The sequence below is a fragment of the Natator depressus genome, chromosome 14, assembly GCF_965152275.1.
Source record: "Natator depressus isolate rNatDep1 chromosome 14, rNatDep2.hap1, whole genome shotgun sequence".
NCBI classification, from domain to species: domain Eukaryota; kingdom Metazoa; phylum Chordata; order Testudines; family Cheloniidae; genus Natator; species Natator depressus.
The window spans coordinates 38,190,579-38,214,555 of record NC_134247.1 but is presented as its reverse complement, the minus strand read 5'-3'; the positions used below and the strand labels follow the sequence as shown (position 1 = coordinate 38,214,555).

The following is a 23,977-nucleotide window of genomic DNA, read 5'->3' as shown; positions in this document are numbered from 1 at the left end:
AGACCTAGCTGTTGGGTACAGAGGCCTGGGCTGCTACCAGTGTCAGGGTGGGACAGGGTTCCTCTACTGGCCCCAAAGAAGGGGGCATACATGCACCCAGAGAGGGTTACCAAGCCCAGCAAGGGGGCTGCAGGCTGAGGCAGAGCCCCAGCGAGAACAGAAGAACTTTTCTCTCTGGGAAGACGTCTTTGGACTCTGAGCCCCAGAAGCGTGGAGTAAAGGTGGTGAGCCGGCCAGAGGGCCGAATTACCAGGCAGAGAGACTGCCATGGTGCTGGAGTGACCATCGATGGGGGACCAGAGGGCACCTAACAATGAGTAGATTCATTTATTATTGGCATAGTCCGCAGGATTGAATTCCCCCTGTCATCCGTGAGGGCTCACGGAAGTCTTGGTTACTGAAGGAGGATCCGTCCCCCGAAGTTGGATTTCCCATTTGAGTTCCAGGGACTGCTTAAGCAGCCAAAGCAGGTCTCGGGGTTTCTCCAGCAGCTCCTAGAAACCCAACAGGAGCAGAAGGAAGTGCAGAGCTACAGATGCAGCTGGTAATCTTGATGGAGCAGCAGCAATACCTGTCAGAGATCCTGCAAAGGGAAATCAACCTGCTACGCCCATGGACAAAAAGAGCAGACTCGGAGAGCATGCCAGGGCTAGGCTGAGAAGGTTAGCCCAGGAGAGCAGGGCATGAGAAAGTGTACAAGCATGGCCTAATGCCAAGATGGCAACAAAAGTGGTTTGGCTTTGGTGCAGAGAAGCAGGCCATATCAAAAGACCCGGCCTGCATAGGAAATTCCTGAGTGGCAAATGGAGGGGCCAGGGCCCCAAGAGTGGAGAAAGAAAGGAGAAGGTGTCCTCTGGCACAAACACCCAGGAGGCAGGCTAGGTGGAGATGGCAGGGTTGGCCGTGGACCTTGCAGACCCTCCACCAACACACCCTGTCGGGTGCTGCAGGGAGGTGAAGAATGAAATGGTTGGCACAGAGATGAAGCAGGCTGAAGTAGGGACATAGACAAGAGTTGAGCAATGGTGAGTGCTCAGACCCGATGGAAAAGGTTTTGGGGGATGCAGCGGCGGAAGAAAAAAGGCTACAGAAGAAGCTAGTGGCTTCAGAAGAAGGCTCTGCAAGCAGTTGTTAATGAGAATGAGTGGCTGCAGGAAGAGCATTGGGATACTGCAGAAGAGAAGGATGGCCTCTGAGTTCTGGTGAGCGAGCTGGCTGGGGAGCTGGAGATGCCGCGCGCCCAGGCTGTACGAGTGCATAGCCGGTGACAGCGACGAGATGGTGAGGGATGAAGATTGGACAAGAGTAGAACTTGCCCCCGGGTTGGGCTGGATTTTAAGGAGGAGGCTATATAACAGGGTGGCTTGGCCTGTGGCTGCAAAGCCTGGGGCTAGGCCAAACTGATGACCAAGTGAGACCCACCTGAGAGGAAACAAAGGAAAACAGCAGCAAAAGTACAGAAGCAGACCGATCTGTTCAGTAGACGGCCTTGGGCCAAACCCTGGAGTCCAGGGTAGGACTGGGTTCCCTCACCGTCCCCAAGGAAGGGGACATAGAAGACCATAGAAACCCAAGAAGGGCAGGCTGAGCCGAAATCAGGCTGAGAAAGAGCTCCCCACGAGGGTGGAAGGCCTTGTTGCTGTTCAAGACATTTTTGGTCTTTGTTTGGAAGGAGCACGACCCAGGAAGGAGTGGAGTAAAGGACAGTCACCTGGTTGGAGGGCTGAGTTCCCAGCCAACAAACTGCAAGAGTGAGTCTCAACGGGGTTGCTAGCCCAGCTAGAAAGCGGTGACAGGAGGCCTGTCCAGGATCTAGCGGTGAGTGAACTCTGGTACCCACCTGCTTCCATTCTGGAAAGAGCCTGGTATTGGAGAGTGGGTGGGGAGAGCAGGGAGATGGGAGGGGTTCCTGAGTCTGGGATGGGGAGGAAGCTGTGGGGCTGGGAGGAGAAGGACATGGCCCAGCTTGTGGGAGGGATCCTGCTGGCTGTGTCTGGAGCCGTGTGTAGCCTCTTCTGTGGGAAGTTCCCAGGGGTCAGTGGGGCCTGAATCGCTCCTGCTCCTTCAGTCTCTTTGGGCTTCACAGGAGATGTCTGGTGAACTGCCCTTGGACTCTGGGCCCAGCACCGCTCAGAAATTATTCGCTACCTTCAAAGAGACAGGGCACAGCTCAGCATGTTAGGTAGGCTGGAGACTCACACTTCACTTGAACACACAACACTGAGGTGGTTTGGGAAACACAGTAACAAAGAAGAAATTTAAGTGATACTAAGCAAGAGAAAGAGACAAATTTCAAACAGACAAAGAAAACACAACACACTTTGCAGTGACTAAAACTGAATCTTAACAAGTCACAATCTTTGCCTTAGCAGTTTCCAGACTAACACCTCAGCTTTCCTAACAGACCTTCTTTGATGTCCTTGTATGGTACAAAAATTCTCTGTCGAATCCACAGTTTTGATTGCTTAGTCTTTTGGTTTCAGACCCTCTGTTCTCCTTCTGGGGTGCCTGGACCCTGATTGTAACATCTCTCTGGCCCAGCCTCTTACACAGATGTGTGCTGCAGCCAGCCCAGCGCAGGGAGCAGTGGGGACAGATGATCTCCTCCTGTCAGACCAAGCAACATGGGTCCCATTGAGGCTTAGATGGAAGATCCCAGGCATCTCCTGGAGGTAAGAACCGTCCACTCTTCTGGGCACTTGGGGCTGTTGCAACAAAGAGGGGGCTCCTGTTACATAGCCTATTTGTCATCATGACTTTGTTTTTTTATTCTCAGAGGATGCGTTCGGGATCCTGGAGATTGTTTCGTGCAGGAGGTTTGAGCGGGGAGAGATCACTCACTGTCATGACCCATGGGTCATTAATCCGGGTCTGCGGGTTTCGAACCCATTGATTCTATTGCATGTGTGTGATTTCTCTTTCAAAGGGATAGTTATGAGGAGGTAACAACTGAATAACCAGTAAAGTTGGCAGCGCACAGAATGTTTTACACAGAAGAGCCCCTTTAAACCCTGGGTTAGAGTTGAACCAAGCAGCCAAAGCCTGTCTGTCCTGACCCCGTTCAAGGACATACAGGAGCTCACTGGGAGTAGAACTCAGACCTCCTAGCCTAGCTCCACACTGCTGTCGGCTGAGTATAGATGGTGTAAATGGCTGTGCAGAATATACAGAGAGTAAGACACAAGGCTACATTTCGAAAGGTATTTAGATGCCTAGTGGGATTTTCAGAATCACCTAGGAGATCACAACTTGTCGATTTCAAGGGGTTTTGGGGTCCTGATGCTTTTGAGAATCCCACAAGGTGCCTCAATATCTTTAAAAATCTGCCCCACAGCCCCTCTCTGAAAGCCCTTATAGTCCTAGAAGACACAGCAGAGAAAGGGAGATGGGGGAAAGAGAGGCAGAAAGCAGGGAAATGACTGGTCCAAGATCATACAGCAGGTCACTGGCAGAGACAAGAACAGAGCCCGGGTGTCCTGACAGCCACTGCACCAAACTGCACAGAGTAAACAATGCAACAGAGCGGTGACGGAGGGATGCTGCTAGCCATTGTTACATGCAGGCAGAAGTGCAGTTGGGAGTTGTTGCCATAAATCAATTTGGAAGCAGGCAGCAGGCCGTCTAGGCACAGAGCTTGGGGTGTAAAAATTACAGATGAGCTGCTATTTACGATGCTGGGTGAGTTGACATCATATTGCCCTGCAAAGTGAGAATCAGGCTGTGTTAGCATTTTAGTTGATCAGTTTCATACCCAAGCTGTGAGAATTGTTGGGTTTGGAGTGTGCTTTGTTCCATCCTTCATATTGCATTTTATCAAGCCACACCTTGGGCCAAATCCTCTGATGGGATAAATTGATGAAGCACCATTGACTTTAAAGGAGCTGATCCAATTTACACCAGTGTGATAACACAACTCATTGATTGTCAGAGGTGAGGAGCACTAACAACACCTACTCATTGTAGGTGACGAGTGCTGTGCACCTTTCACGTTCACATAACGAGATATTAGGGAAAGGGGATACAGGGCCATTCCCTCTGTTGCTCTAATCCTGACCATTGTCCTTCTCATTCCCTCCACAGACATCACACAGTGTACTGAGGAAGAAAATGTCAAACCAAACCTCTCTGACCGACTTCCTTCTCCTGGGATTCTCTAACATTCGGGAGCTGCAGATGTTACACTTTGTGGTGTTTCTATTGCTTCACCTGATATCCCTGCTGGGGAGCCTTCTCATCATCACAGCCATAGCCCTTGACCACCACCTTCACACCCCCATGTACTTCTTCCTGGTGAATTTGTCCATCCTCGACCTCGGCTCCATCTCTGTCACTATCCCCAAATCCATGGCCAATTCCCTCACAAACACCAGATCGATTTCTTATTCTGGATGTGTTGCCCAAGTCTTTCTCGTCTTCTTCTTCGCTTCAGCAGATTTTGCCTTATTGACCATCATGGTGTATGAGCGATATATCGCCATCTGCCAACCACTGTACTATGAGACACTGATGACCAGGACAGCTTGTGTCCAAATGGCAGCCAGTGCCTAGACCAGTGGTATTCTCTCCTCTGCACTGCGCACTGGGATCACCTTTGAAATCTCCTTCTGTGGAGGCAACGTGGTGGATCAGTTCTCTTGTGAAATCCCCCAGCTCCTCAATCTCGCCTGCTCTGATTTGTACCTCATTGAAGTTGGGTTTCTCATCTTTAGTTCATTCTTAGGCTTAAGCTGCTTTCTTTTCAGAATTGTGTCACATGTTCAGATCTTCAAAGCAGTGCTGAGAATCCCCTCTGAGGAGGGCGGGCATAAAGTCTTCTCCACCTGCCTCCCTCACCTCACTTGGTGTCCTTGTTCTTTTGTACTGCTGCCTTTGCCTACCTGAAACCCACCTCCAGCTCAACCTCAGGTCTGAATCTTGTGCTTGCTGTTCTCTAGTCTGTGTTGCCACCAATGATGAATCCGATCATCTACAGCAATGGAAACAAAGAGATCAAAGGTGCACTGAGTAAAGAGATAGGTTGGAGGTTATTCACTAAGAACAACATGTCCATATTTGTCCTTCGGTAGCAATTTCATTCTGTGTTTCTTTATAAATATAATCATCTGATGACGTTATTGCCTCCATGAGAAAATACTGTGCAATCTGTTTATGCAGAATGGGATATTTGCGCTAGTAAAAATAGGGACCATTCCCCTGCGAGGCAGCTAGTGGCTATGTTGGCAGAAGCATCAAAGTTTGTGCCTTGTGATGGCTTCATGGTGGCCTTAAGAAATGGACTGGGGGTCTTTTTGCGGTTCCTAGAAGACGTGTCCCTACAACACAAACATCAGCATCACTGGAAATAGATTTGCACCCTTGTGCTCCATTACTACAGAGAGGTCCAGAAGTATGCAGAAAGGAATCCTGTGTCTTATATAGCAAGGGTCCCTCCAGGGCAGGGGAGAAGCACACGTCCTAGGAGTGGGGAGCGAGGGAAGATCGCACAGCTGCCACCTAGCCTTCTATACGTCCTACTGAAAAATGTCAGACTTCAGAACCTTGGGCTAATCATCTGGCCGCTTAGGGTTAGGGTGGTGCAAGGAAAATTAGCATACAAGGGGACAAGACAGAAATCTCTGTATATTAAGTCTGGGATATTCAAAGGGGTCTAAGGACGTTAGTTGCCTAACTCCCATTGTGCAGTAACTGAATCCCTGGACTGATGTTATGTCCCTGGCACACCATGCTTGGTGCACCACGCTGTGGCAGGGCCTGGGAATAGATTGTGCCCCAATAAGGCAACTTTAGAGAGCAGGACTGTCCCTCGCCTTCGGCCCCTGAACATTTGAGAGGAGCTGAGATCTCAGTTCACACCCCATTTCCATGTGGAAGCTACAAACATTGTCGAGCAGGATGGGACAGGCTGGCTTGGGAGATAAGAGATGAAGTTGCTGCTTTCACCTCTAAGTCACCTGTCCAAACCCAGCCCCATTGAGCAGGAGCCGAGGGCTAAAAGCGCAAAAGCATTTTGGTGCCGAAGTGCAAAATTTACATCCTCAAAACCTCTGGAGTTATGGGTGCGTGTGTGCCTGCCTGCTGGCCAGCTGATGCAAGCACTGCGTAAGGGCTCTTGGACATGATTTGACCCTTTCTCTCTCCACTGTGTAATAACAGAGCTGATTAAGACTCAATTGAGAGTCTTGTTACAGACCAATAGAGCTAAAGCCACTAATAACCAGGTCTAAGCATGAGTCTTGCTTTAGGACAGTGTCTCGGATGCATAAGGCTGCCCAGTCTGCACTATCAGTGAGGCTCCCCCAATAACAGCTGAAATCACGGAGAGCTGTGTTATGTGACAGGACCTCAAGACATCCCAGAAGGTGCAGGAGGGCTGGCGGAGCAGAGGCAGGGGCCAGAGCAAATGCCCAGACAGTGGAGAGAGCAAGGTGCCTTTCTTTCCGTCCACCAGGGTGGGCGGTGAAGGCCACAGATGCACCTCTGAACTCTGGGTCTTCGCTGACCAAGGACAACAGCTGTGAGTGGGGTGCGGTGAAGGGATGGGCACGTTACAGGAACTTTTGGCTGTGGGACTTAAGAACCTGAGGCAAAAGGATGCTGCCCAACATACTCTGGGGTGGGTGTTTTGCTCATGGTTTATGTTATGAATCCTGCTTGCAGTGCTTTCCCAAGTTAATGCCAGGTTCCTTTCCCCCTTTTTACTGTAAGCAGAGTCAGGATGAGCTCCACCCTGACACCTGGTGGTGAGGTGTGGCAAGTTGTGGGAAAGAACTTCAGGGGCTGATCTCATTTGCATCGGCTCACCCACCGCACCGAGCATGAGCCCATAGCTGCCCAAATGGTCACTTTGGCTGCTGTGGGATCCCCAGTGTTTCTGTTATTGGGGCAGGAAGAATAAATTGTTATTATCTTGATTATGTGAATCAAAGAGAGTGGAACTGTACTTGGCCTTTTGTTATGATGGAGGGGTGTGACGCAGCAGGGAGGGGGGAGAGCTGACCTGGGAATGTGGCAGGGGAGTTTCACTGGGGATGGGATACCTGAGTGCCTGTAAGCTGAGCCAGGACAGGGAAGGGGAGGTAACACCTCTGCCTGGGAAACTGGACAAAGGCTGCAGGAGAGAGCCTGCTGGAGGGGGGTTTGATTTCAGTTTGGTGCTGGGTGGTGGAACGCAGGGAACCCCAGGGCTGGGGTCTAAGCTCCCTGCCCCCCAGAAGGACTTGACTGAGGGGTCCTGGTTGTCCCCACAAGCTCTGTTTTAGACTGTGTTCCTATTGTCCAATAAACCTTCCGTTTTACTGGCTGGCTGAGAGTCACAGTGAATCCCAGGAAGAGGGGTGCAGGCCCCGGACTCCCCCACACTCCGTGACAAGGGGTTCGCCATCAACTAAGTAGCACTCGCTAGACAAGGGACATGGATTCCAAAACTCAGTGAATTGAGAGAGGTTGGGGACAGATGTTAGTACCTTGCCTTGTGGGCCTTTTGTGAGGGCCTGAAACATTAATTGCACATTCTTCTTTCTCCACTGTGAAATATCAGAGCTAATTTTGGGTCTATTAGGAGTCTAACTACAGGTGCTGAGCTGAATTTGCTTTGGGGTTATGGTGCATCAGCACTGAGGTTCCCGCTACTACAAGATGAAGTCACTAAAGAGCTAAAATTACTGAGCACTGTGTTAAGTAGCCTGAAGATATTTATTGCTTGGCAGTGAGTGGAGTGGGACAGCAGGAGCTGCTTGCGGGATGGCTGGTGGAGTGGGACGGAGCAGAGCAGAGTGGCTCACGGGATGGCTGGTAGAGCGGAGCGGAGCGAAGCCCTATGGAGCGGCGGGGCAGTCCGCTTTGGATCATGTAAGGTGCCCCTTACCACACACACACACACCCACCCCAGGCTGGGGAGTAACACTCTGCAGATGACCTTTTGAACTCTGGGGCTGGGCGTTTGGGTTCTTGGACTTTGGTGATCTTTGGGTTGCTGGACTCAAGAGATGTTTGGGTTGTTGGACTCAAGAACCAGAGGGAAAGGACATGACCCAATCTGCTGGGGTGGGTCTTTGCTCATGGTTTGGTTGATGAACCCTAGTTGTGGTGTTTTCCCAATTTAATGCTGATGTCGTTTACCTCATGTTATTAAAGATTTTCTGCTACACCGAGACTCTGTGTTTATGAGAGGGGAAGTATTGTCTCTCTGAGGCTCCCAGGGTTGTGTGTTAGATTTTCCCAGGTCACTGGGTGGGGGCTTGAGCTGGTTTTGCGTTTGCTTTGTTGAGAGGGAACCCCTGTGTACTGAACCCGGCCCTTGCTGCTACCAACTCGGCCTGGCAGAAGGGTTACATTGCTAAAAGTTTCTTTTCTACACTCGGGCTCTGTGCTTGTGAGAAGGGAAGTGTTACCTCTAGAGGCACCCAACGGGGGATGTGAAATTGTCCCAGGTTACTAGTTGGGGGCTCAAGCCGGTGTTGTGTTGCATTGTTGAAAAGGACCCCCTAGATATTGAACCCGGCCCTTGTTGCTGCCGACTCCAACTGGCAGAGGGTTACACAGGTTTCTTAAAGGTGAAGGGAGAGGTTCTCAGTTGGTCTAAATCATTATAGCTGGGTAGGTGCGACCGCGCGGTGCTGCGGGCTGGGAGAGCAGCCTGAGGCAGAAGCCTCCAGCTCGCATGATATTCCAGGCAGGACTGAATCTCCATGAGACGAAACCTAAAGAAGAGAATGACCTGGAGTCTCTGGTTCCCATTCGGTGCTCTAAGAGGAGGAGCGCCATGTCTGTCCAGCCGCCCCAATCGACCTCACCGAGGTCTGCCAGGGGCACCCAGGAGATGTACGCCAGCTACCAGTCCTACTGCACCGTCTGCCGTGAAGGCAAAGAGCTGCTGCTGTGTAGCAATGCAGTACCGCGTCTGCCAGCAGCACCCAGGAGACGTAGGGTGAGCTGAGCGGGCTCCAGGCTTGCCGTGGTATGGCGTCTGCACGGGTAACCCAGGTAAAAAGGCATGAAACGATTGTCTGCCGTTGCTTTCACAGAGGGAGGGAAGGAGGGAGGGAGGGGGGGTCCTGATGACATGTACCCAAAACCACCCGCAACAATGTTTTTACCCCATCAGGCATTGGGAGCTTAACCCAGAATTCCAATGGGCAGCAGAGACTGCGGGAACTGTGGGATAGCTATTCACAGTGCACCGCTCTGTAAGTCGATGCTAGCCATGGTATTGAGGACGCACTCCACCGACTTAATGCATTTAGTGTGGATATACGCGATCGACTGAATAAAATCGGTTTCTAAAAATTGGCTTCTATAAAATCGACCTTATTTCGTAGTGTAGACACACCCTAAGAGAGTTAAGCATCTAACTCCCATTGTGCAGACAATGGGCATTGGGCCCCTGTTTCCCTGAAACCACTCTGAAAATCCCTGTCATAGCTCACATCCTGGAGCAAGTGTCCACTGTATTGTTCCAGTTTCTGCAGCACCCACACCCCCTTGCTTCTGCTCTAATTGCGCAGGATGCTGCAGAGTCGGTTACAGGTCCCCCCAGAGTGCCAAGCCCATTCCTGGGGCCTCTCCATGGAAATCAGCAATTAGTACCCGGGATACATGGTGCCCATTCTATTAAGCTGTTTTCTACTCACTAGATATTACCTCACCTACCTTGTCTCTCTGTTCCCTGAAACGGCATCTTTAGAGAGCAGGACAGTCCCTGGTCTTCGCTTCCAGCACTGGACATATGAAAGGAGAGGAGGTCTCAGTTCACACCCCTTGTCCACATGAATGCTATAGCCATCTCGGCGCAGGATGGGACATGCTGGCTTGGGAGATAACAGATGAAGTGGCTGCTTTCATGTTAGGTCACCTATTCAACCCAGCCCCAGTGAGCAGTGCCCCGGTGTCCTCCCCTTCTGAGCTCTGTGAAAAATTGGTTTTGTGCCTCATCTCCTTGGACACGTCATGAAAGCACCCACCAAACATCTCATCCATCCAAACTAGAACGCATTAATCCCCTGTGAGCAGCCTCAGCAGAGACCATGGACCAGCGCGGACCTGAAGAGGTCTATCTATTTTGGTCCATCTCAAAATGGGAGAGGGTAGATAGGGCTCCCAGTCCCCTTCACTACATCATCTCTCCATGGAAATTGTGATAACCATCAAAGGAGCAAATTATTGCCAGTCAAAGTAAAGGTGGGTTCTGTAGGGATGGGCTTTAGTGTGGAACCAGAACCTCAGATCCTAAGCCCCCTCGCCTGAGCGTTGGGGAAGTGAGGATCCCAAGAAGGAGCCCAGTGTCTGAGCTGGGCCCATCTCAAATTAATTTGCAATTTCCTGATAGAAATAGTCTTCTTCTGTCAGCCACACAACCCTCAGCTCTTACATAGTAGGGAAGGCCCAGTCCTCATCCCACTGCAGTCACTAGCAATGCTCCCACTGACTTCAGCAGTTCCAGGGGTTGATCATATTGGTGCACGCCGTGTGTTCATTAGAGCAAATTTCTCCAAGGAAATTTCTTCAGTTCACAGTTTTTTGTTTCATTTTTTCCCCATTCCATAGAGAGGTGGCCACATCAAGCAAAGGAAATTTGTATGGATGGAAATGTAGGTGGGGAAGGAAATGAAGTCCAGGGTTGCACAGTTAGGAACGGAGAGAGCTACAAACATGGGCTGGGGCTTCCAAGCTGTCTTTCCCCAGTTCAAACAGAGAGGCGTTAATGGCATCCCTGTGTGTTCCCCCACTGGTCACTGGTGCTGATACGCTCCCCCCATGGAAACCAGGAGTGATTCCACTGGATTCAGTGAGACTCATTCTTCTCGCCCTCAGCCTGGTGTAAATAAAGAGTAACTCTAGTTGAGGAAATGGAGCTGTTTCTCCTCTTACTCACCCAGTGAGTAACTCAACAGAGTTAGGCCATGTCGACACTATGGACCTTACAGCTTTTCCCTTTACCGCCATGTCTACCCTTCGGATCTTACTACCTTTACCGCTTGGGTCGGTCAAACTTTTGTCGGTCGGGGTGGTTTTTTCACATCCCGACCGACAAAATTGGTAGTGTAGACAAAGCTTAAGGTGGGGGCTTTTGGTTAACTTATTGTTAGTTATGTTATCTGAAGGATGAATTCACAGCCATCAGTCTCAATGAGGTCTGTGATTGATCCCGTCATTAGTACCTCGCAGTTTAACAATACAAGGCAGCAGAAGGAAACTGGAAGTTATGGAGGGGCTTATAACTCCGGAAGCCCTTGGTCAAATGACAACAAATTTGGAACTCGAATGCTACCCCGGGCCTGCCTGTGGCACCCAAATTTCAAAGCTATCCGAGTAACCATTCAGCTTCTAGTGCACTTCCAAAAACTGAGCTTTAAACCATGCAAAATGGCGGGAATGGAAATCCTCTAGCCCTCCTTCTGTATTGGCACAAGCGCGCAATCAAACACGCAGGCTTTCTTAAATTCCATTCTCATTCTGGGTCCCCCAAGATTTACTGGGGGCCATGCACTACGTTGGGTAAAATGAGACAGATTGAAACCATTTTGACCTGCATCACATCAATAGTTTGATCTCTAGCTTTGAGCAAAATAAACAAAACCTAGAAACTTGTAACGGGGCTCATATTTCCACAACCCTTAGCTCAAATGACCCCACATTTAGGTCACTAATCCTACCCTGCACCCCCCCAAGGCACATTAAATTTCAAAAAAATCTGACTAAGTATGTCTTCTGTTTTTTCCCTTTTTTTTTTTAAACAGAAGTCATGGTGCAACCTTAACTAGAAGGGCGTTGCTGTGATGGTAATAATATTCATCAGTTCATGTACTGGTTGGGTACCCATCTTGCAGGTTTCTATGAACCCTGCTACTGGAATATTCCAGGAGCATTGAGATGGGATTGTGATGTTCAGCAATGAGAATCTCAAAGACAGGAACAAAGAAAAAACTCAACATCACGGCACAGATATTTAGCTCATGTAACCTGGCCGAGTTCCATAGCACTCTGCCAATTTACATTGGCTGAGGAACTGGTCTAATTGACTTCAGTGGGGCTGGGGCTGATTTACACAACAGCTGTTTGGGGATCTGGACCCTTTGAGTCCAAGGAGCTTGAGGTGATTTACAGAAACTGGGGCACTGATCCATTCACTCCAGTTAAGCTACCCTGATTTGAACTTGTTGAGGATCGGAACCACTGATTCCAATAGGTCTCGGGCTGATTTCTACTCTCTGGCTCTTTGTATTTCATCAGTTTCTCTGACATGAATGTCTCGTGTAAATTACACATTTTTAAACAGTGCATCTGCAGCCAAAGGAGCCTTTTATTTTAATGTTGTCTGCCGGAAGGAAAACAATGTTACTACTGAAAGAAAGAAAGAAAGAAAGAAAGAAAGAAAGAAAGAAAGAAAGAAAGAAAGAAAGAAAGAAAGAAAGAAAGAAAGAAAGAAAGACCTGGGCTATTCATCCCAATAAAAGTTGAAGATCAGATGCAGAAAGAGCTAGGAAAGAGGAGACTGGTTACGAATGTTTGACTCTTCTTTGGTTCAGTTTCACAGGCAAAGGATATGGGTTGGAAACTGCGTCATGGGCCAGATCTCCAGCTGGTGTAAATGGATGTAGCTCCCTGGAAGTCAATGAGTCAGATCCCCAAGTGGTGTAAATAGCCCTCGCTACTCTGAAGTCAGTGGAAGTTAGTTTTTAGTGTTTGTCTCTTAGTGAGGAACTTCAAGCAGCCAGGGCAGCCTGAGCTGTGGGTTCCTCTGGTGGCTGCATCCCAAGAGCTGCTGGTGCAATGCAGGAGAAAAGCATCTCTGCTCCCCTAGAGGTGACTATGTGGAGTTAATGAAGGAACAGGCTATTCCAGGCCAACTGAGACTCTGGTGCTAAGAGGCTCTTAGCTATTGTAGATCCCATGTCTGTGCTACAAATATATGTTTTATTTTGCCATCCTGTGGGGACCCCCTTTGTGATCCAGCCCTGCCTTGTTTTTAGCTAAAGGTCCTTCAAGAGATGCTGTCATCATGTGAGATGCAGGGCAGGTGCTGTTCCCCCTCTGGGGGGTTAGGGTCAACTAGGGCAGGTTGTCAGAATGGATTGCTCCTGAGGTGAGAGCAGAGCTGGGCTCGCAGCCCTGGAGACCTGATTCAGCTATTTAGCCTCAGAGCAGGGATATCTTGGGCTGTGACCTTGTTTGAAGCCGGCACAAACCAGGATCAGCTCGAAAGCTGGGACTGTCTTTCAGTCCCTGATCCCATTTAGTCCATCACCTTTACCCAAGCCTCCCTAGGAGGGAAGCAGGGAGCGCCCATCTGTGCTAGGAACTGCAGAGAGACCCCTGCAACTCAGGACATCCAGCGAAGGGATGCGACAACAGCTGGTGGATAATACAGTGATGGGGGCATGAGAGAGAGAGAGAGAACCAAAGAATCCTGGCAGTGGGTGAATAGATAGATAGATAATGACCAATGATTCCTAACACAGTCGGATCAAATGCATCGCAAATTGGAATAAAGACCAACAAAGTAAGTTTTCTATTTCAATTCAATATGTTAGAGTATTAATATATGGGGCAAATTTAATATCAGAAATATGAATTGCAATTAGAACTCTTTAAGACTTTTACTATCAATTTATGCAGATATGTAGAGAGGATCAGATTTTTTTTTCCACCAGAAAAAATTGACTTTTCATTGAGGTTGTGAGAACCAAACAGTTTCAGCCGAAAACTGTTGGAACCTGAAAATTTTTAGGCATAATCAAAAAAAGTTTTCATTTTGATGGATATCAGAGACTTTCCATGAAAATATATTCAACTGAAAACTGAATTTTCCTTTGAAATAAAGTAGAAATTGTCTGACTACTCCTACCTGGAAACTTAGCTTTTCGCCAGGGTGGGGAACATGAATATTGTCCAATAACACCATAATGCGTTACCTAGGGAGGTGGTGGAATCTCCTTCATTAGAAGTTTTTAAGGTCAGGCTTGACAAAGACTTGGCTGGGATGATTTGATTGGGGATTGGTCCTGCTTTGAGCAGGGGGTTGGACTAGATGACCTCCTGAGGTCCCTTCCAACCCTGATATTCTATGATTCTATGAATTTCCAACCCCATTCCCTCTATTGCAACCGTGTTTGTCTGTTTCAAAGGGGTAGCTGCAGGATGGTAAAACTGAGTAAGCAGCAAAGTTGGTCGCCCAGAGAATGAGTTTTAAACATACTAACCTCTCTAAACTAAAGCCCTGAGAGTTGAAGCTCCCAGACAAAGGCTGTCTCTCTTTATCCTACCCAAGGACAGGCAGGAGGTTGATGGAACTAGAACCCAGATCTCCACTTCTACCATCATAGCCTCTGTCCCACACTGCTGCCTGCTAAACAAAAATACTGTCAACATGTGCACAGAACATGCACACAGGAAGACACAATCCATCCCCAGAAGAGTTCACATTCAAAGTACACAAGACAGACAAAGGGAAGAGGAGGAAAGAGAGGCAGCAGTGACTGCTCCGTGGTCACAAAGTGACAGAGGCAAGACTAGAACCGAAGTCTCCTGACTCACACAGCACAGAAATAAAGTCACAGAGGGGAACCACACAACCTAGCAGCAACTGAGCGATGCGACCAGCCCACCATCACCCAGCAATGGGAGTGCAGCTGGGATCTGGTGCCATAAATCAACATGTAAGTAGGCATCAGGCGGTATGTGGGATGTTGGGGTGGAATCATCAGAGAAAAGCTGCCATGCGGGAAGCTGGGTGATTCTGTGCTGTATTTCTCAGTTAAGTGGGAATCAGACTGTGCTGGCATTTTAGTAGTTGAGTTGGCCAAGTTGTGAGCCTGCTGTCTGTAGCAATAGGGGCATAATTTTGGCTCAAATTTTTGGATTTGGGTTGTACTTTGTTCCATCTTTCATCCTGCATTTGATCAAGCCACATCTTGGGCCAGATCCTCAGATGGTGTAAACTGACCCAGCTCCAGTGACTTTAAGGGAGCGATGCCAATTTACACTCCTGTGATAACGCACCAGAGTAGTGCTCTGGTTGTGAGCGGTGAGGAGCTCTCACTACTCCAGTCAATGGAAGTGACAAGTGCTGTGCATCTTTGACATTCACATCATGAGACATCATGGAGAGGGGAATCAGAGTCATTCCCTCTCTCACTGTAACCCTGACCATTGCTCTTGTCCTTCCCTCCACAGCCATCACACGATGAACTAAGAAAGAAAATGTCCAACCAAACCACCGTGATCGAGTTTCTTCTCCTGGGATTCTCTGATGTTCGAGAGCTGCAGATTTTGCACTTCATGGTGTTTCTAGTGCTTTACCTGGCAGCCCTGACAGGGAATCTTCTCATCATCATAGCCATAGCTCTTGACCACCACCTTCACACCCCCATGTACTTCTTCCTGATGAGTTTGTCCATCCTAGACCTCGGCTCCATCTCTGTCACCATCCCCAAATCTATGGCCAATTCCCTTATGAACACCAGGTCCATTTCCTATGCTGGATGTGTCGCCCAAGTCTTTTTCCTCATCTTCTTTGCTGAAGCCGACTTTGTCTTACTCACCATCATGGCGTACGATCGATACATCGCCATCTGCAAACCACTGCACTATGAGACTATAATGAACAGGAGAGCTTGTGTCCAAATGGCAGCCAGTGCCTGGATCAGTGTAATTCTCTATTCTTCATTGTACACTGGAAACACGTTTTCGATAACCTTCTGTCGAGGCAACATGGTGGATCAGTTCTTCTGTGAAATCCCCCAGCTACTCAAGCTCGCCTGCTCTAACTTGTACTTCAATGAAGTTGGGGTTATTGCATTTGGTGTGTGTTTAACCCTAAGTTGCTTTGTTTTTATAATTGTGACATATGTTCAGATCTTGACCACGGTATTGAGAATCCCCTCTGAGCAGGGCCGACATAAAGCCTTCTCCACATGCCTTCCTCACCTCATTGTAATTTCCATGTTTCTTTCCACTGCTGCCTTTGCCTACATGAAACCCATCTCCAGCTCTCCGTCAGCTCTGGATCTCGTGGTGGCTGTTCTCTATTCCGTGCTGCCGCCAGTGATGAATCCGATCATCTACAGCATAAAGAACAAGGAAATCAAAGCTTCCCTGAGGAAACTGACTGGGTGGAGGTTATTCAACAAGAATAAAATGTCTGCGTTTCTCTGATGAACATGGTTTTATCTGTGTTGTTTTAGCAAATACAATCAGCTGATGACATTACTGTCCCCATAAGAATATGGTGTGTGATTTTTTTATGCAAAATGCTGTATGTATAGTGGTAAATCCACACTAACTCCACTAAGTCAGTGGAGTTCTTCCAGGTTTATACCAGTATAAGTAAGATGAAAATCTATCGATCTCATGCTTTTATATTGCCACCCCTCACCATGTTATCTGAGTGCCTTCCACATAAAATCAGTAGCCATTAGAAAGTACCCAGTGGACTTCATGGAGTCTCTGGTTCTTCTCCTTTTTTGGGGTCAAAACTTTGCTTGGGGTATGATGGCTTTTGGGTGTCTGTTTGCTGATGTGACAGAGTGGGATATGGCAGCATCAGATCATGAACTCTGTGTTTTGCTATCTGGGTAAATATTGACATGGTGACTGCAGAAGTCTGGGCTTGCTCAATAGCCGTCTATCGCTCTTTGTTCATGGCAGCTCTCCTCCTACCTGAGAAAGGTGCCTGTTATGTTGCTGAAGGACTATCACTCAGAGAAATCAAGACTGAAGTCTGGGGCCTTTGATTTTTGTTGCCTTTCACCTACAGGCCCTGCTGCATGGAACAAGTCTTTTGCTGTATAGGGAGTCTGGAAGTGATGGGGGGAGGAGGGGAGCACGGCTGGTGGGTCTGGAAGTCTTAATTTTAGCACATGACAAAGAGACAGGGAACCTATTTAAGTGCAGAGTCCTACCCTGTGTCAGGTGCCAACTATAATCCCATGTAAGAAGGACTTGCAGGAGTTTGTTCTATCTAATCTAATCTATCTATCGTAAGATCCACACTGTACCCATCACCATGCTATCTGAGCACCTTCCACATAAAATCAGTAGCAATAGCAAAACCCCTAGTAGACCCTGAGGAGCCAGAGACTCCATTCCTTTTTTTGTTCTTCCCCTCAGGGTCAAAAATATGATTGTGGTATCAGTGCAGTTGTTTGGTTCTTGCTTCTTTCTCAGATTTTTTTAATTTTATTTTACGGGTTTTTTTTGTTTTATTTTTACTGGTGGATTGATTTGTTTCTTTATGAGGTGGGAGTGCCTGGGGACAGGCGTGCTGGAAGCTCCCTAGAAGTGTGGGGGGGGGGCACTGACACCTGAACCAAGGTCCCACCCCCACACGGCCTCTTCCCCCAAGGCCCCACCCTCATGCCACCTCTTCCCCCCAAGGCCCTTCCCCATGCTTGCTCCTCTCTGCCCCCTCCCCACCATCACTCACCTTTAAGGCCAGTAAAAAGTGGGAGAACATACCCCTCCCACTTTTAAAAGTGATGGGGCCATGGCCCCCTGCCCCCCCACCCCCATCTCCATTCTGGTTCCTCTGCCTGGGGAGATGCTGAATGTTTGGGTAGACAGTGTTGTCAGTGTTTTCTCCTTTATTGGGCGTGCCCGTATGTCATCTCCTTGATGGGGTTTTCTGAACAATGGGTGAAGTAACATCCTGTATTGGCCCAATTTCTGTTGTTGGGAGAGACAAATTTCCAAGCTTACACAGAGCTCTTCTTCGGGTCTGGGACAGGTGTTCAGAATGTCACAGCTAAATACAAGTTTCAGAGTGGTAGCCGTATTAGTCTGTATCAGCACGTTTTAAATTTTCATCCAGATTTGGGATAAAAACCAATTTCAAAATATTGGAATTTCCTCTACAATGAAAATTCCAACCAGCTCTAATTAGGGCTGGGACTTCCAAAGATGCCAAAGGGACATAGGTGCAAAAATTCTATTAAAACTCTCTCAGGTTCCTTTGGTAACCCCAGCCTACGTCTTTACACTCCTTTGAAATCCCCAGCCTTAATAAGTAAAACACTTTCCAAAAGGTAGGGGGATACAAAGCTAAAAGTTAAAGTTTATTTACACTCTGATGATAAGACTGGTCTAGATACAAATAATACAAATAAGTCAGGCATCAAGGGCAAGATATGTAAAGGTATTTAGGAACCTAGTGGGAGTCTCAAAAGCATCTAGGCATCTATCACCCATTAAAATGAACAGTTCCCATCAACAGTTATGTTTTGAGAACTATCAGTTAGCCAGTTTGTAATCAATTTACTATTGTTTTTGTGTAGTGTTATTTTTTTAAAATAGTGTGATGTTACCCTGAATCAAACCTTTAGAAAAATGCAAGTCTATTACGTCAACACCATTGCCTTTAACAATCAGAAATGTCACAGTCAAATCAAGTTCATTTGATAAAAAACATTCTGTGAAAACATATTGATCACCATTAATTGAACTTCTTTCTCCCTTGTAATTCCTTTTTGTTTAAAAATGACCATTTTCAAAAACGAAAATTTTTGTAAAGAACTTTTGATTGAGTGATTTTTTTTCTTTTTTTAATTAAATTTTTCATTTCAATTTTTGACAACATTTAAACGGAAAACTCTATAAAAAAACATTATTGAATTGTTTCCATTTACCAACATGTAGGACCCCCATACTTAAAACCCTTAAAAAGGGAAGTAAGTTTGATTTTTTGAAATTCTTCACTAATTAAAAAAAAAAAATCCACCATGGTTGTTCATCATTCTTTATTTCCTGCATGTTGTTCTTTAGTCTGCTGTTTAATAATTTTTCAGCTATTGAACCAGGGAACAGACACAATGTCGTGTGAGTTGGCCAACCAGTCATACATCACAGATAATGAAAACTCTGGATTTGCTACAAATTTAAACTTAGGACAAACTTCTGAGTCACTAAGGTCTTGATCCTGCACACGCTTTATGCACAAGCTTTCTTTCCTAGTGTGAGTAGTCCCATTAGAGTCAACTGGACGACTTAAAATAATATAATTTAGCACTTGAGTAAGGATCTCAGGATGGGGGCCTAAATGTGAATTGCTAAAAGTAATGTCCACATAGGGCCTGATTGAAAGGCCATTTAATTCAGTTGAAAGATGTTCATTGATGCCAATGGGCTGTTGATGAGACCTCTCGAGAGATTTTAAGGGACAGATTTTCAAAAGTATTTGTAGCTACCACTGAAATCAATGGGATTTTGGTGCCTCATCTGCTGAAGTGCTTTGGAAAAGCCCACTAAACAACTATCTGCATCTTTAGACACCTAAATATCTTCGAAAATATGGCCCTTAGGAGCTCACGTCCAGTAGATTTTCAATAAAAATTAGGCTCCTAGAAACCACATCTTTCATGGTGTTCAGGGGCCTATCTGAATCTTTAGGTGCCTAAATTCCTTTGCAAATCTGGCGTTTAGGCACTTCTGAACATTTTACCCAAATACAAAAGTTGTAAATGTAAAATTGGAACCAGGATTAAAAGAACAACAACAAGGACAGTTACTACCAAAGGGAACATGAGCACAGGCTGAGAATCAGACCCAGTAACATCTAAGCCATTCAAAAACAACTTCATGTCCCACTGAATACCTTCCATAAAGCCTCCTTCACCTCTTTGTTTCTCAGACTGTCAATGAAGAGGTTGAAGAGCGGAGTTACAATAGTATTCAAAGTGTTGACAGTCTTGTTCATGTCCAATGCATTCTGTCTGGAAGGCCTGACATACAGGAAGACGGTGGAGCTGTACCATATAATCACAAGAGTGAGAGGAGAAGAGCAAGTGGAAAAGGCCTTTTGCCGGCCTTGGGCTGACGGGATTCTCAGTATGGTGGAGAGGGTGTAAATGTAGGAGACCAGAGTTATTGAACATAATCCCAGGATGACGATGATCGAGATGATAAAAGCTGCCATCTCAATCACATAGGTGTCTGTGCAGGAGAGAATGATTAAGGAATCTATGCTGCAGAAGAAATGAATAATGACATTAGTGCCACAGAAGGACAACCTAACTATCAGAGATTCTGGGATAGAAATAGCCAGGAAACTACACACCCAGGAGCGAAGGGCCAGCTGAGCAGACAAGAGGTGCTGTTCATGATGGTGCTATAGTGCAATGGGTAGCAAGTAGCCAGATAGCAGTCATAGGCCATGGCAGAGAAGAGGAAATATTCTGTGCAGCCCAGGGAGAAAATGAAGTACATCTGCAGATTGCAGCTACTAAAGGGGATGGTTCTGCTTTTCCCCAGGAAAATCACAATGGTCTTGGGAACACAGGCTGTGGTGTATCATATCTCCAGCAAGGAGAGGTAGCAAAGGAAGAAGTACATGGGGGTGTGGAGTTGATGGCTGGCCCTCACGAGGACTAGGATGGCAACATTTCCTGCAACTGTCAGGACATACATCATGGTAAACACCACAAAAAGAGAGATCTGCAAATATTGACTACCGGGGAAGCCCAGAAGGATAAATTCCTGTGTCCTGCACTGGTTTTCCTTCTCTATTCCAGTCACAGGCTCCATCTGTCAAGATACAAGAGACCATAAGTCAGGAGAAGCTTTGTTACATGGATTGTTAGACATCACAGGTACAGTTTTCAAGGGTGCCTGTCAAGGTTCCTTCCCCACTCTGAAGTCTAGGGTACAGATGTGGGGACCTGAGTGAAAGACCCCCTAAGCTTATTCTTACCAGCTTAGGTTAAAAACTTCCCCAAGGTACAAACTTTGCCTTGTCCTTGAACCCTATGCTGCCACTACCAAGCGTGTTACACAAAGAACAGTGAAAGAGCCCACTTGGAGATGTCTTCCCCCAAAATATCCCCCCAAGCCCTACATCCCCTTTCCTGGGGAAGGCTTGATAAAAATCCTCATCAATTTGTACAGGAGAACACAGACCCAAACCCTTGGAACTTAAGAACAATGAAAAAGCAATCAGGTTCTTAAAAGAAGAATTTTAATGAAAGAAAAGGTAAAAGAATCACCTCTGTAAAATCAGGATGGTAAATACCTTACAGGGTAATCAGATTCAAAACATAGAGAATCCCTCTAGGCAAAACCTTAAGTTACAAAAAGACACAAAAACAGGAATATACATTCCATTCAGCACCGTCTATTTTACCCGCCATTAAACAAAAGGAAATCTAATGCATTTCTAGCTAGATTACTGACTAACTTTTTACAGGAGTTCTGAGCTGCATTCCTGATCTGTTCCCGGCAAAAGCATCATGCAGACAGACAGACCCTTTGTTCCTCCCCCTCCAGCTTTGAAAGTATCTTGTCTCCTCATTGGTCATTTTGGTCAGGTGCCAGCGAGGTTATCCTAGCATCTTAGCCCTTTACAAGTGAAAGGGTTTTGTATACAGAAAGGTGGTTACCCTTCCCTTTATATTTATGACAGTGCCTAAATGATATAGAAGCCTAAATCCCATTACAAAATCATGTAAGTTGCTTAGGAGCCTAAGAGCTAGAGTTTCAAAAGTGTTTAGATGTCAACGGTGCAGACTGACAAAAATGCTTAAGCAGGTTAGGCACCTAATCTGGTTAGGTGTTTTTGAAAATCCCACTGAGCATCTATCTGAAGTTTTAGACATCTTCATACTTTTGCAAATCTATCTCTGAAAGATTAAAGCTCTTTTGAAAATTGGATTTAGGCTCTCAAGTCACCCAGGGCCAGATTTTAAATGGTATTTAGGCATGTAGTGGGATTTTCAAAAACACCAAGGCACCTAAACTCATTGAATTCATTGATGCATAGATTCCAAAATCAGAAGGGACCATTGTGATCATCTGACCTTCTGTATAACACAGGACATAGACCTTCTCCAAAATAATTTGTAGAGCAAATCTTTTAGAAAAATTGATTGAAAAATTCTCAGTGATGGAGAATCCACCATGACCATTAGTAAATTGCTCCAAAAGTTAATTACTCTCACTGTACGCCATACTTCCAGTCTGATTTTGCCTAGCTTAAAGTTCCAGCCATTGTATGGTGTTATCCCTTTCTATGCTAGACTGAAGAGACCATGAAGGAATTTATTAACCTTCTTTTTGTTAAGCTAAATAGATTGAGCTCCTTGGGTCTATCACTATAAGGCGTGCTTCCTGAACTTTTAATCATTCTCATGGCTCTTCTCTGAACCCTCTCCAATTGATCAACATCCTTTTTGAACTGTTGACACGAGAACTGGACATAGTCTTTTTCCTGTTTATGCATCCAAGAATTGCATTAGTCCTTTTTGGCACAGCATCACAATGGGAGCTCATGTTCAGCTGATTATCTACCATGACCGCCAAATCTTTTTCAGAATCACTGTTTCCCACAATAGAGTTCCACATCCTGCAAGTATGTCCTACATGCTTTGTTCCTAGATGTAGACATTCACATTTAGCCACAGTAAAATCATATTGTTTGCTTGCGCCCAGCTTACCAAGCCATCCAGATCGCTCTGTAACCCTGTCCTCTTCATTATTAACTACTTCCTCATTTTTGTGTCATTTGCAAACTTTATCAGTGATGAGTTTATGTCATCTTCCATGTCATTAAAAAATGTTTAATAGTGCTAGGATATGAACAGAACCCTCTTGGACCCCACTGGAAACATACCTGTTCCATGACAATTCCCTTTAACAATTACATTTTGAGGCCTAACCGTGAGCCAGCTTTTAGTCCATGTATTGTGTGCCATGTTATTTTTGTATCCTTCTAGTTGTTTAGTCAAAACGTCAGGCAGTACCAAGTCAAATGCCATAGAGAAGTCTATTATATCAACACTATTGCCTTTACCAATCACAATTGTAATATCATCAAAAATGATACCAAGTTAGTTTGACAGGATCTATTTACCATAAACCCATGTTAAATGACATTAATTATATTACTGTATTTCTTTATTAATTGAGTCCCTTATCAGTGTAATGATGCTGGCTCTGGCGGGACCCAACGGAGAGTGCTCATTCAGGACAAATTGCTTCAAGCAGGGCAGTTGCAGCCCCAGGCTGGGGTTTCTGTGCACACCAAGGCAAACCACACCAGCCAGACAGAGAAGACTTTGCTTTTACCCCACTGGCTAACCACAAGTCACACAAGCAATTCCCTTAGACACCCCAGTTTCCCAGTATCACCACCAGTGCCACTCGTTATGGGGACAAATGGTGATGAAAACCAATAGCCCAGTAAAAGAAAAAAGATTCTCTCGATCCCAAAGGACCAAGCCCCAGACCCAGGTCAATATACAAATCAGATCTGACCCACAAATCACGCTGTTGTCAATCCTTTAGAACCTAAAATCTAAAGGTTTATTCATAAAAAGAAAAGATATAGACGAGAGCTAGAATTGGTTCAATGGAATCAATGACATACAGTGATGGCAAAGCTCTTGGTTCAGGCTTGCAGCAGTGAGAGAATAAACTGCAGGTTCAAATCAAGTCTCTGGAGAACATCCACAGCTGGGATGGATCTTTCAGTCCTTGGTTCAAAGCTTCAGTGTAGCCAAGTCCCTCCAGAGGGATGAAGCAGGATTGAAGACAAGATGGAGGAGCTGCAGCAGCTTTTTACAGTCTCTTGCCATGTGGTCTGTCTTTCTTTGTGCCAAAGACAAGCTGTCCAACACCTGGCCTGGAAACACCTCAGAGTTCTGTCCATAGGCAGGTCCCTGCATACCTTGCTGAGTCCCAAGGCGTGTCTGCCTTCTCTCAATGGGTCAATTGTATATCTGGTGGTCCTTAATGGGTCATCAAGCAGGCTAGGCAGAGCTGACACCAACTTGTCTGGGGTGTCACGGAGAGGCGTAGCATAAGTTTGCAATACAGACAGTATAGAGCCAATATTCATAACTTTAACTACAAAAATCATACACACAAATAGACAGCATAATCAGAATGAGCAAACCATAACCTTGTCTTTGACACCTTATTTGACCCCTTTATACAAGATTTGGTGCCACTACAGGACCTTAGTTGCAACAATGATCTATACGGTCCCAGCTTA

General features: G+C 46.4%; 1 protein-coding gene and 2 pseudogenes across 1 annotated transcript; 2 read left to right on the top strand and 1 right to left on the bottom strand.

The window, feature by feature from the left end:
- The first annotated feature begins 4,107 nt into the window (after nt 1–4,107).
- Nucleotides 4,108–5,066, top strand: LOC141998511 (olfactory receptor 14A16-like; annotated as a pseudogene).
- Nucleotides 5,067–15,198: 10,132 nt separating this feature from the next.
- LOC141998518 (olfactory receptor 14A16-like) lies at nt 15,199–16,152 on the top strand. The gene has a single exon (XM_074971385.1). It carries the CDS (start codon nt 15,199–15,201, stop codon nt 16,150–16,152), a length of 954 nt encoding a protein of 317 aa, XP_074827486.1.
- A 3,415-nt stretch (nt 16,153–19,567) lies between these two features.
- LOC141998907 (olfactory receptor 6F1-like) lies at nt 19,568–20,514 on the bottom strand (annotated as a pseudogene).
- Nucleotides 20,515–23,977: the final 3,463 nt, after the last annotated feature.